We start from the raw sequence: 15,040 nt of genomic DNA, 5'->3' as shown, positions 1-15,040 counted from the left end.
TAGTTTTTGAAAGAAGTCTCGTCTGCTCACCAACGCTGTATGTATTTGTTTAAAAATACAGTAAAAACTGTAATATTGTGAAAAATTATTGCGATTTAAAATACCTGTTTTCTATTTGATTATATTTTAAAATGTAATTTATTCCTGTGATGCAAAGCTGAATTTTTAGCAGCTATTACTCCAGTCTTCAGTGTCACATGGTCCTTCAGGAATCTTAGTATGATGATTTGCTATTGAAGAAAAATGTATTATTATTATCCATTTTAGAAAAAGTGCCTGCTTAATTTTGGGTGGAAATTATAATTTCAGTTTTGAAATATTATAAATCTTTACAATCACTTTTGATTACTTTAATAGGTCCTTGCAGAATAAAAGTATTATTATTATTACTATTATTTTATTTTTTAATGTACTCATTTATTAATTTATTTATGTACACTGCCATTCAAAATTTTGGGATCAGTAAAATTTTGGATGTTTTTTTTTAAAGAAATCGTTTCTGCTCATCAAGGCTGTTTAGTTGATTAACAATACAGAAAAACTGTAATATTGTGAAATAATATTGCAATTTAAAATAGTGTTTTTTTTATTATTATTTTAATATACCTTAAAATAGAATTTATTCCTGTGATGCAAAGCTGAATTTTCAGCATCATTACTCTAGTCTTCAGTGTCACATGATCCTTCAGGAATCATTCTAATACGCTGATTTATTATCAGTGTTGGAAACCATTGTGCTGCCTAATATTCATTCATTCATATATTTATTTCTTTTTGGAACCTGTGATACTTTTTCAGGATTCTTTGATAAATAAAACATTACAAAGATCAGCATTTATTTAAAATAGAACCTTTTAACAATATAAACTACTGTTCAAAGTTTGGGTTCAGTAATTTAGTTGAAAGAAATTAATACTTTTATTCAGCAAGGATACATTAAATTGATAAAAAGTGATAATAAAGACTTATTATTATTATTTTGAATAAATGCTGTTCTTTTTAACATTTTATTCATCAAAGAATTCTGAAAAAAGTATCACAGGTTCCAAAAATAAATGAATGAATGAATGAATAAATATTAAGTAGCACAAGTGTTTTTAAAATTGATAATAAATCTGCATATTAGAATGATTTCTAAAGGATCATGTGACACTAAAGACTGGAGTAATGACTGCTGAAATTTCAGCTTTGCATCACAGGAATAAATTCTACTTTAAAAGTATATTAAAATAAATAAATAAAAAAACACTACTTTAAATTGCAATAATGTTTTTTCTGTATTTTTAATCAAATAAGTTTCAAAAAGAAATTAAGCAGCACAACCGTTTCCAACACTAATGATTTAAAAATAAAAATTAAATGAAAATTATTATATTAGAATGATTTCTGAAGGATCATGTGACACTTAAGACTGGAGTAAAGACTGATGAAAATTCAGCTTTGCATCACAGAAATAAATCATATTTTCAAGTATATTGAAATAGGAAACTGTTATTTTAAATTGCAATATTACTTTTTTCTGTATTTTTGATTAGAACTTTGATGAGCATAAGAGATTCTATAAAAAAAAAAAAAAAAAAAACGTACTGATCCCAAACTTTTGAACGGCAGTATGTATATGTATGTATTTGTGTGTATATATATATATAATTTATTTATTTTTATTTTTTTCAAGTAAAATCTCACATCGCCCCAAGCTTTTGAACAATCGTGTAATTTTAAACTGATTCACTTAAACACAGTTTGAACTGATTCATGGATAATACAGCTCTAATACTTCTGTTGCATCTGAAGTGTCATTTAGAGACTCAGCATCTCTTAATAGTCTCTTACTCCCAAGTCATGAGATAAAGAGGAAACACAAAATTAGTCTAATGAGTCTTTAGTAAACACAATGGGCAAATACAATGCAAATTAAATAGATAGTTCACCCCAAAATGAAAGTTGTGTCATTAATTACACATTAATCACCCTCATGTTGTTTCAAACCCATAAGACCTTTGTTCATCTTTAGAACACAAATTAAGATATTTTGGATGAAATTCGAGATATTTCTCACCCTGTATAGACAGCAACACATCTGACATGTTCAAAGCCCTTTCTTGGATTTCATTAAAAATATCTCAATGCGGTTCTGAATGTGAACGAAGATCTTACGGGTTTGGAACGACATGAGGTGAGTATTTGATAACAGAATTTTCATTTTTGGGTGAACTATCCCTTTAATTAAACCCACAATAAAATCACTGTGTACTAGTCTATTCCAAAACCCTAAACTGTACAAATAAGCACGTCAGCGAGTAAATTTTAGTTCTTAAGTGACAAAATTCAAACATTCGGTGTTAGAACTTGACTTCCGACACCCAAAGCTTTACAGTTTGCACTGAATACAATCAAAAAAACATCATGCTTTGTCTGTTTCATCAGGTTCAAAGCACAAAACGATGCTGGAGGCACGAAATGGAGCTGGTCCCATTAAAGCGTACCCCAGACCCGGGTCCAAACTCAAAGTTCAAGCCACACAAATTAACAAAGGCTCAGGCTTACAGAACAAGACGTTTCATTGCGAAATCTGCGATGTCCACGTCAACTCAGAAATCCAGCTTAAACAGGTATTCAGTTCAGTTTGCATGCGTTTTTGTTTTTGCATTTGGCGCGATCATTACTTATGCAGTTGACAACAAAACATAACACGTAACACTGATGAATAATGAAAGCACTTTAAATAGTAATGTGATTCTGTAGCTTGATCTTTCCAAATTTGCATGTTGTACTTTCTATTATGTAGTTCAGGCTTTGATAATTCAGTTCAGCGTTACGTTCGGTCACAAATGTGTTTTACTTGCATTTCAATGGAAATGAATTCTGCTTTCTTCACAGCACATCTCCAGTAGGCGGCACAAGGACAGAGTGGCAGGCAAACCCACCAAACCCAAATACAGCCCTTACAACAAGCAGCAGCGGAGCTCCGGCTCTCTGGCAGTAATGCATTATTTATGCTCTTTATAATCAAGCGCTTTCATCAAGTGTTACTTGCATCTCAAGTGTCAGTGCTGTGAGGAGTTTGTTGCGCACTTTCTAGGCTGACAAATGCCTCTTTGGGATGTTAATGCTTCACAAGGGTTTAATGCTCGCGCGTCCGTTTTCAAATTATATGCAAAATATGTTTGAAACAACTTGCTGTTTGTAGAGCAGTTGGCCCGTCGCTAAACTCTGCCTACCGTGGTTACTGTCTTAGCCTGCTAGCTCAGACAAGCTTAAAAATGTCACGTAGGATTGATTTTTCTTTGTTCTTTGTTTACCATATTTGTGAATTATTTATAGAAATCTCATTTGAATCTGTCTACACTTACAGATCCATATGCACTATCCATAGACTTGCACTAGAAAATAATTGTAATGTTATTGTAAATATTTTACACATAACAACAATTACTGTTGTTGTTGTCAGTAAAGTATTAAAAAATGTAAAATTATTATGATTATTATTAATAGAAATAATTATAATAAAAACTAATAAAAATATAATTTGTAAAGTATTCAAATGTTAATAAAAACAGTCAATATTATTATCAACAATTATCGATATTATTACTATCAATAATATCAATAATAATAATTCTTATTTGTGGAGTATAAAACAATTTATAATGATGATGATTACGAATAACAGTGTGAAGTATTAAAATATTTACTATTGTACTACTATTACTAAAATATTATTTATTAAAATAATAGTAATAATGTTCTTAATTGCAATTTTTGCCATTTTTACAATTTATTATTATTATAACTGTTATTATTATTATAGTAATAACATATTTAAAATAAATATAATTATATTTAAAGTTAATTATAACATGTATAATTATATTATTATTATTATTATTATTATTATTATCTAATTATTATTAGATTATTATCTAATAATAGTATTTAGAAATAACGTATTTATAGTTAATTATATTTATCGTTATATTATTATTATTATTATTATTATTATTATTATATCAGTAAAAATAGGTATAAATAATAATAATTGTAATAAAATTATTATTTGTAAAGTGTTAAACTATATTTTATTATTATCATTATTATTATTATTATCACAAATATATAATGTATATTATAAAATACAATCACTTAATCACTCAATATTTAATTACATCTCAGGCTTTTGTGGTTCATTAATATATTATTATTATTATTATTATTATTATTATTATAGTAATACAATTTTTTTAAATAAAATTATTATTATTATAATCAGTAAACTATTAAAATTGGTATAATAATAATTATAATAATTACAGCAACAATAATAAAAAGTATTATTTTAAAGTGTTAAAATATAATAATAAAAATATTTTTTTTATTATTGTTGTTGTTGTTATTATTATTATATTACAGTAAACTATTAAAACAGGTATAAATAATAATTATAGTAATTACAGCTACAATAATAAAATAATTGTTTGCAAAGTATAAAATATAAATAATAATATAATATATAACAATAATAATTGTATAATAATAATTACTATTATTGTTGTTGTTATCAGTATAGTAATAAAATATTTGAAAAATAACTGTATTTATAGTTAAATAAAATATTTATAGCTATGTTATTGTCTAATTATATTAGTATAATTTATATAATAGAGTAGTATACTATTAAAATAGGTATAACTAATAATTATAATAATTACAGCAACAATAATAAAATTATTATTATTTATAAAGTGTTAAACTATAATGATAATAATTGTTGTTATTATTATATTTAATTATTAATTTTAGTAATAAATAATAGTATTTATTAGTAATAATATTTATATTTTAGTATTAAAAATTGAAAAAATATATAGTTAATTAGAATATTTATAACTATATTATTATTATGTAATTATATTATCATCATCAGTAAGATATTAAGATGGTATAATTATAATAATTACAGCGACAGTAATAAAATAATTATTATTTGTAAAGTGATCAACTATTGTATTATTATTTTCACAAATATGTAATATATATTAAAAAATAGAACTCAATCTCAGTATTTAATTACATCTCAGGCTTTTGTGGTTTATTACTCACACTAGGCCATAAAATCAATTTCCTTTCGATTAATTGTGCTGCTCTAATTTCATTATTGACACTGCTGTTCCTCTGCCGCCAAAGTGATTCAGTGATTTTTCTTTTTCCTCCAGGCCAAACTCGCCCTGCAGAACGACTTGGTAAAGCCCATTTCACCAGCTTTCCTCACAACACCCTTCTCCCCCACCACAGTCCCGTCCATCTCCCTCCACCCTCGTCCCAGCGCCTCCATCTTTCAGACGGCCTCGCTTCCGCCCTCCTTTCTCCGCGCCGCCCCGGGACCGATCCGACCCACCACGGGCTCCATCTTATTTGCGCCTTACTGAGCGAGCATCCACGTCGCAGCGGACGTTTCTCGAACTATGCCACGCTGAGTGCAGATCTTGAAACAACGGTGTATTTATTAAAACTTCTCCTCAACTGTCCTCACCGTCACAAAACCCAGGAAGGATGTCGTCTCCGTGAGGGCTTTTGCATTTGAAACACTACAAATAAACGAGAACAAAGTGTTGAACTGCTTCCTGAAAGACTTGAATTATCATGGTCTTCCTTTTCAACTCAACCAACCAACTCGACAAGCGCTCGAAACGATCCCAAATCTTACCGTAGGACAGTACGTGTTCAGTCAACGGCTTGATGTTGTCAGGGAGCCTGTGATGCAGTTTTGGTCTTGTATCGTGTAGTCAATAAGCTCAATCACCAGTACTTCAGTGCCGCCCACTCTTTCCCTTTTAACAGGAAACACAGCGTTTCTCTTCTCCTCATGTGTTGGGGTTCATATAAGTAGATTCAACCTGTTTTCATCATGGAACAAACTCTCTTTTTGTGTACTAGGAAAACTGTGGGCCTTTCATCTCTCTGTGAAATCCTTATTTGTCACGAGACTGTATTTCTTTGCAGCTCTCCGATGATGCAATAATGTATAGATCGTTAAATATTGATATTCTCCATAGTGTATTTAATGTTTACCTACCAGGTTGCAATACTAGTTGTATTTTATGAGCTGAAGGAGGCACTAGGTACGATATTTGGTACATTATTTTTAGAGATCGAGAGAGAACAATTTCCATTCACTGAGAATTCTTTATTTGGCTGTGGAATTTCATCATCCATAGTATAAATGTATGTATGTATGAGAGTCTGTACATAAAGATACTACATTTTCAATAAAATAATATATTTAAATGATTTCTTCATGCATTTATACTGTATATTGCTTTTCATGAATCATTACAGGTCATTATTAAATGTTTAGTGAAGTGAATCAATATCACATGAATCATCTTCATATTTATTTTCAGAGACTTTTTTAATTATGTTGTTTCTGCTGTACATTTTTCTTTGACTTCATTCATTTGTGCAGGAGGTTTGTTTGATAAATTTTATTAAAACCAGATCAGTGTTGTCTAATTTGATTATTAATTTATTTTTTTTCCTCCAGAGTCTCTAGTCTTTTCATGTGATTTCATCTTCTTGATGAATGAGTCATTCAAATGTTGTTTGCTAATAGTGTATATATATATATGTATATATATATATATATATATATTGCATTTTATTAATAATGTTATCACAATTTGAGTGATTTGAGTGCACACATTGTCCATGAACCTCAGAAAGTCTTTTTTCTCCCATAATCAGTCACAAATTCTTAAAAACTTATTTGATATGTGACCTAGAATTAGTGCATTGACCTAAATATTTATTTTAAATTTTATATACAATTATTGTATTATTTTAATGTTGTTTATTTTATAATTTTATTATTAATTCTATTTTATTTTCATTTTAAAAATTATATTTTAAGGTTTAAAACATTCCAATCAAAGTGGTTTCTTACATATTTATTCAGTTAATGTGGGGGTTTTATATAAAGTGCTTGAAAAGTGTGAGACCACTAGTGAAAATGGTTCTGTTTTGCATTTTATTAATAATTTTTCATATTCTTTTTTTTGTTTGTTTGTTTCATTACAAATTACTTTATCATCACAATTTGAGTGATTTGAGTGCACACATTGTCCATGAACCTCAGAAAGTCTATCTTCTCCCATAATCAATGTCACAAATTCTTAAAAATTTACTTGATATGTGACCTAGAATTAGTGCATTGACTTAAATATTTAAAAAAATGTATATAAAATTATTTTATTGTTTTAATGTTGTTTATTATATATATATATATTATATATTATTTTATTATTAATTCTATTTTATTTTAATTTTAAAAATTATATTTTAAGGTTTAAAACATTCCAATCAAAGTGGTTTCTTACATATTTATTCAGTTAATGTGGGGGTTTTATATAAAGTGCTTCAAAAGTGTGAGACCACTAGTGGAAATGGTTCTGTCTTGCATTTTATTTTAATTTTACATCTTTTTTTTCATTACAGATTACTTTATCATTACAATTTGAGCGATTTGAGTGCACACATTGTCCATGAACCTCAGAAAATCTATTTTCTCCCATAATCACTGTCACAAATTCACTTATTTGATTTGTAACCTAGAATTAGTGCATTGGCTTAAATATTTATTTTCAATGTTATATAACATTATTTTATTATTTTAACGTTATTAATTTTATAATTTTATTGTTAATTCTATTTTGATTTAATTTAAAAATATTTCAAGGTTTAAAACATCCTAATCAAAGTGGTTTCTTACATATTTGTTCAGTTAACGTGGGGTTTCACATTATGTGCTTCAAAGGTGTGAGACCACTTGTGAAAATGGCTGTTTTGCTTTTTATTATTAATATTTTTCTTAACTTCTTTTCATTTCAAATTATTTAATTATCACTATTTGTGATTTGAGTGCATACATTGTCCATGAACGTCAGAAAGTCTATTTTCTCCCATAATCAGTCACAAATTCTTAAAAAAATATTTTATTAGTGACCTAGAATTAGTGCATTGACTTTAAATGTTTTTTAAAAAAATGTATATTTCAAGGTTTAAAACATCCTAATCAAAGTGGCTTCTTACATATTTGTTCAGTTAATGTGGGGGTTTTATATTAAGTGCTTCAAAAGTGTGAGACCACTGGTGAAAATGGTTCAGTTGTGCATTTTATTAATAATTTCTCATCTTTTTTTTTCATTACAAATTACTTTATCATTACAATTTGGGTGATTTGAATGCACACATTGTCCATGAACCTCAGAAATCTATTTTCTCCCATAATCAATGTCACAAATTCACTTATTTGACTAGTGACCTAGAATTAGTGCATTGACTTAAATATTTATTTAAAATTTTCTTTTAAAATATTTTTGGATGTTATTCATTTTATAGTTCTATTATTAATTCTATTTTATTTTAATTTAAAAAATCTATATTTCAACGTTGTTTCATACTTTTTCACCCCAATGTACATATATAGTGATAATATTTGTGTAGTAAATGCCAAGCACAATGTATCATCTCTGTGTATTTGTTTTGACATTTTGATTTACCACCTCACTATTTCTCCCATATTGTGACTTCATTTGTCATGATAATTTGCCTGTGATTATGTATGCAATGACAACTGCAATAAGACACAGATCAGGACGTCTAGCCCGTGATTGCTGATATAATGGGACTGCCCTTCACCTCTGCTTTTCATTAGGATTGTGATAGTAATACTGGCTGACAGATGTCCAGCTCTCAGTGAGAGCAGCTTAGAGACGCTCAATCCTTTCTGACATACTCCCTTCAAACACTCAGAAGAGCCAATCAAAACCACGGGCCAGACTCTGGTTCACCGCGTACTGAACACCCCCACTGACCTATACCAATGTCACCCTTGGCATTAATAAAATGATGTGGCAACATTCCACATACAGTACTTTTAGAGAGGTAAGTCGGAGGTTATATTTCAGGATGGCTAAAAGAAAATAAGTCTCAGTTTACCAGAGGAAGACATTAACCAGTGCTCAGGGTATAAATGTCACCAGAAGTGGAAAAAAAAAAAAATCTAAAAAAGCATTCCTCCTAAAAGGAACCCCAGGTATTAAGACTTGTATGGTTTAATATAACATACATAATGTCTCTTATTGAAATATATAGTAGAAAACCCATGAGAAACTTTCTAACATTAGGTTAGTTAAAGGGGTCATCGGATGCCCATTTTCCACAAGTTGATATGATTCTTTAGGGTCTTAATGAAAAGTCTATAATATACTTTGGTTAAAAATTCTCAATGGTAGTGTAAAACAACACAATTTTTACCTTGCCAAAATCAGCTCTGCAAAAATCATCATGTTCTGGTCGAGGCTGCTTTAAATGCAAATGAGCTCTGCTCACCCCGCCCCTCTCTTCTCTCTGTGGAGTGACGAGCCTGTTTACTTTAGCTGCATTTACCCGCTAAACCTGCTAACTAGCACGTTATTAGGAAAGGTGATTGCAGAGATTCATAAAAAAAACTCCTATACTCACTTCTGCTGTAGGTGAATCTGGATCACAAATGATTTGCATGAACATAGACACATTTATGTAGATCAGGAGGTGCGTTCCCTTCACAAACAAACTTAATCCACTGCATCTTCAGATGTCGGGAGTAAATGATGACCACTATGTTCATTATTACATCCAGTAACACAACACCGCAATCGCTCAATCTGAGATATTCTTGTCTAACTTACATCCCTGCTCCAGCATCGAAACAATGGAGGTCAGACTGTGACAGCTGATCTAGCTGAGGTAAGATGCTCATGTCAATCAGCTATCGTGGGAGTGGCCTCTTTTGGTGTGACGCCACACCGACAGGCATCTGAGAATGGCTCGATTTGAAAAAGAGGATATTATTTTTACAGATTAATTAAAAACCACTGCATGGATTTTTATCATTATAGGGTAGATATGTACATACACTGCCAACACACATTAATGTTCGAACAACATGAAAAAGAAAACTTCGCATTCGATGACCCCTTAAAAAAAATCCACGTTTTATTCATATTTTAGACTATGGGGGCGCCATTATTTCAATGATGCGAAATGGCAACACTTGGTGAGTTACTGGTGTATTTTTACCACAACACAACTCTAAAAATAAAATGCTGATACAATACCACATTATGCTGTTTTGCTTTGAGGCTTTTAGTAGACCACAGCTACTGAAAGAGCTACAAACGGCAGAGACAAGAAACACTAGATGCCATCCTGGCAGGATGTAAACATGTTGACGCTTGTCATGACGCAGCAGCCATTGAAGGAGTTTTTCTCAGCAAGGATTTCACTCGATATCCGGGGCGTTTAGACTCCTTGTGGGGAAAATCGATGGTAAGGCATTTGGTTGAGGCCTGCACTTATATCCATCGCCAACTGTAAGCTCTTTCAGTAGCTGTAGTTATCGTATCATTGTTTTGTTTTCGGAGTTGTGTTGCGGTAAAAATAGTAACAGGTAGTAGCACCAGTAGCTCACCAAATGTAACCATTTCACGTCATAATGGTGCCCCCCATAGTCCAAAATATGTATAAAACGATGTGAATTTTTTAAATAACATACACTTTTAATAGGTTTTTTTACTACTAGTAAGAGACATCATTTATGTTATATTAAGCCATACAAGTGCATGCTTCACAATGTCAATACAGAAAGACTAGCATGTTTATTTTTTTCCCCCATCATACAGGACAAGTTCCGTCACATCTGTGACACAGGCCAATAGGAGTACAGAAACACCTTCGTACAAGCTTTCAAACATGCCGAAACCTGCTAGGTGGAATTTTACAATAGAGGAAATATTTGTGGAGCTACAGCAACAATACTCATGCATTCTTTATGAGGGACTACAACGACAGAGTGAAAAAAGGTAAAACAGTCCTCTTTGACAGTCCATTGCACTTCATGCATTTCAGATTTGTGTCGTCTGTCTGATGACAAGACAGGGCAAAACAAGGTGATTGCTAGTTATTGTTTGTTTTACGCTCATAGAACTTTTATTCAGAGGCCCAAACTGAGAAAAATGTGCAATTTGGTGACGTTTGATGTTTTTATGGCCAAAAAGATTACATTTTTGCTTGTGATGTAAATCAGTGACATCTTTATAACAGTATAGCAGACATAAAATGCATATAAATATCAGTTGCTACTTTATATCTCCCAATAATGTTTTAAGATGATATTTAAATGCTTTGTTTAATGATCAGAGCTCTGTAGTTTTTATTGTGCATACATAATGTAGTGCAATAATATGATGATTGAGAGATGTACAACTAAACCTTCTTCAAAAGATTTATGTAAGGACAGTCAAGAACATCAAAGTTACAGTAAATGTTCACGTTGATATATTAAAAATATAGGGGTTATTCTTACATTTCCTTAATAACAATCAGCAAAGGTTTCACAGCAAAAAGACACGTGTACCATGAAAAGGAGCATGTTTTATAATTGCACTAAAAGGCATTTACTTTTCATTTTAATCAGTCGGATGACAGAACACATGTAGGAGATTGTGTTCAAGAGGTTTTTCTGCCAATTTTTGATTATGTTGATCATTTAGTGGACTTATAAATTTGCTTTGAAGGGTTAAGTTGGTTTTGTTTTGGCACAAACACACGCTGAAAACAAATAATCCTACTTAAAAGGCCCTGACAATCAATTCTAGAGTATAAATATTGTAATAAAAAATGCATTGCTGTCATTGCTGTTGACTTTGTCAGTAATGTGTTTGGTTTGTGTATTCCATTGTGTAACTTTGATGCCCTAAGAAAGTGCACGAATGAATCCCGACAGCAAAAGAGAGTCATTTTGAAAAGAATGGGCTCTGCGTGGAGCGGGTGATTGGTAGGCGCCTGTCTCATCAATTCTACAATAGCTTTTTGTCTTTTTTTTTGTATGTTTTTCATATTTTTCTGTCCTACAGGCAGAAAGGTAGTGCGACTGCTGATCCAAAAAGAGGGTTTGCTGAAAGGATTGAAGATTTTCCAGACGTTTCATCCACAAAAGCATTCATCTACAGTACAGGCCTACATCCAAAAACATATTTGCTCGTTAGATAACGGCACATTTAACAGAATGTACATGATGTTCTCTATTGACTCACGCAACGCTTTTGATGCAGCAGCCAGATCATTTTAAGTGCCCCAATTATTTGTGCCATTTTCTCATTTTCAAAACGTTTGCGTCAAAGTCGCTGGGTCCAGGTTGAGCTTTAACAAAATAGTGACTCATTTTGGTAAACAAGATTATGAACGTGTAGGATAGTTTGTGTTAGATGCCCGCATAGTTACACACACCGTTCTTATGTCTATGTATAGATTCTGTAATCGGCGTAAAAAAAGAACAGGAATTATTGTCAGAGGATATCGCTGGCTACACGGCCTGTCCACTCAAGCCTTATCCGAAAATACATGAGGAACGGCTGGCAGTCAACTAATGTAATATAATACACGGCCACTAATGCTGGCTGATTGTAAATCCTTTTGAGTGACAGTGGGGGTCTATTTGAGCGGCTAGTGTGTGTCCAGCTCATGCTTTGGTCTCTTGTGTTTGAACTGGACGGATACTCCATTTCTGTCAAGTATAAATCAGCTGTAGAGATCTTCACATGGAGACAATATTGTGCCTTGGAGACTGAATCTGCGAACAAGAGCAGTTTCGTCGCTCAGCTCCATTGAAAGGGCAGCTAATCCTCACTGTTTACTCAGCATTTCAATAAAAACCGAAATCATTTGTCTTCGACAGGATCCGGCGAGGGAAGTCTTATTTGCCATCTCCCGTGGCTTTCTTTGACATATTTGGAAAATGTTATTGCTCAGAGGTTGCTCTTTCATAGATCAGTAGGTCATTTATAGCTTTTAAATATCATTTTTGTTTCAAATGTTTATTTTAAAATCATTTAAAATGCAAAAATAGATACATGGGAGTACATTTTTGAGGTACAACCTGTCTTGTTAATTTTCTTAAAAAGACAGGCTGACCTGAGGATTTTTTGACAGGAAAATCATGAAATGAGTTTTTATAAAAGTGGCATTATGTCAGAAAAATGTGGCCACCCCTGTCAAAAATGGCACCCTAAACCCGGACAGAGACCACATTTTTGTGACATAATGCCACTTTTATAAAAACTCATTTCATAAGCTCATTTTATACTAACACATCCTCTCTGCTATAAGCACAGCCCACACAACTTGAAATTGCTTGTATTCAGCTTTTCTCTGACAAGCACTCTCAAAATCCTTGTGTGCCAACTTGTTAACTACCTAAAGTACACTGACTATAGGCTGTTAGTGTAAATCAAGCTCACTGTCGCTTACTGCAGTAAGACACTTTAACATTTTCACAAGGGCTCTTTACTAACAAATATCAGTCAACTCTGCTTCAGATCAAACCATAAATGTACTTCACAGCAATGAAGCTTATAAGATATATTTTGTTGAGAGTCTCATGTGATTCAAGTTTTCCAACACTACAACCCAGCTGGTATTCTAGTATTGACTATTTCCAACTTTCACCACAGATATATGCTGAGTTAATATAACTAAATTCCCTATAAATCAACAGTCATCTCTGGACTGTATTGGCTTCTCACAATAGCTTGCTTTTTTTGTCGTTAAGTCTTTAATGTACTGTAATTAATTTCTTTTTGCAAGACTGATCAATACTGGTTTTTCTACATAAAGTGACCCATAATCCAGTGCCAACCTACAAAATTGCATTATACTTCTTCTAAAAGCCCCAACAGAAGATCTATTTACAAGCATGAATTGATTTAATTCAGACTTGTTGGTGAATTTCCAATTTATTCTTGTAAATGGGATTTGTAAGATAAATTGGAATCTCATGAGACTGCTGGAAACTCCAGAAACTTTGTCTGCACTATGTATATATAAAACTGTTGTAAACAAATGATTTGTCATCTGCATGCACAACAAAGATCAGTATTAAGGTAAATCAGTTTACTTGGCAATCATCTCTCTTGACAGGGCGGGACTTTTTCCCCCCAAGAGTGCGATTGGCTAATTTACCTGTAGGGCGGGGCTTCCACTTGTCTATCAAAAGTGAGACTGAGTCTTTTAAGTGGAATGCGTTACTACAGCTGCCATAAAGTTTTTCTCTTCATTCATTGTACTAATGGACCATCTCCATCCTTTTATAATGTCTTTTACACACAATCAAAGAACAGAACAAGCACAAAGTGCTTAAATTCATGTATGGACATTGCATTTTCACACCCCAGGTATGTAATACATTCATTTTCTTCGGTATCTATTAGCATGATAATTCACACCTGACTAAAAAAATATATTAACATGTGCTCTTGATGTGATGTCTGAGCCATATAATTGCTATTAATTATGGCCATTTGAAGTCGCTGGGATTCTCTCCAGCGCCCTCTGTTGACTGCATTTAGTCTGCTGATATTTAGACGAGTGTTTCAAACTTCCTTTACTCAGAAATTTCAATGCTACACGAGATAGATAGATAGATAGACACAGTCATGTGAAAAAGTTAGGACACCCTATTGAATTCCATGGTTTTCTGTATCAGGACATAATTTTTTTTTTTTTAAAAAAAGGTGCTTGGCTGGTCTTATTTTGAAAATAAAACCTCAGATGAATAACAACACATAACAAATTGCACCGTGTCATTATTCACTGAACAAAAATAAAGCCAAAATAGAAAAGCCATGTGTGACAAAGTTAGGACACCCTTACTGTTAACATTGGAATTAAGAGGGTAAATCACAGTCAAGCATTGCTAATTAAATACCTTTGATTAACTGATCATCAGCAAGTCTGAGCGCCTCTATAAAAGCATGAGCTTTGGCAGTTTGCTGGTCTGGAGCCTTCAGGTGTGCGTTAACACATTGCCAAGGAGGTAAGACATCCGCAATCATCTTAGAGAAGCAAATGTTGCTGCCATCAATCTGAGAAGAGTAATACAGCCATTTCCAAACAATTTGAAGTTTATTCACAAGTGGAAGACATTTAAAACAGACACCTCTCCTTC

At 32.0% G+C, this 15,040-nt stretch overlaps 1 protein-coding gene across 2 annotated transcripts in view; it reads left to right on the top strand.

Moving 5' to 3' along the window:
- znf385b (zinc finger protein 385B) overlaps positions 1–6,496 on the top strand; it is a 183,688-nt gene extending 177,192 nt beyond the window's left edge. For both annotated transcript variants that reach the window (XM_051118304.1, XM_051118303.1), the window contains exons 7-9: positions 2,428–2,612; positions 2,881–2,982; positions 5,214–6,496. In XM_051118304.1, coding sequence (XP_050974261.1) covers positions 2,428–2,612; positions 2,881–2,982; positions 5,214–5,426 — 500 coding nt within the window. In that variant the 3' untranslated portion in view covers positions 5,427–6,496. The remainder of the gene's footprint in view (positions 1–2,427; positions 2,613–2,880; positions 2,983–5,213) is intronic.
- The last annotated feature ends 8,544 nt before the right edge of the window (positions 6,497–15,040 follow it).

This window comes from Labeo rohita, chromosome 9 (genome assembly GCF_022985175.1).
Source record: "Labeo rohita strain BAU-BD-2019 chromosome 9, IGBB_LRoh.1.0, whole genome shotgun sequence".
Lineage (NCBI taxonomy): Eukaryota > Metazoa > Chordata > Actinopteri > Cypriniformes > Cyprinidae > Labeo > Labeo rohita.
Note: the sequence above shows the minus strand (reverse complement) of the source record. Positions and strands in the feature narration are given on the sequence as shown.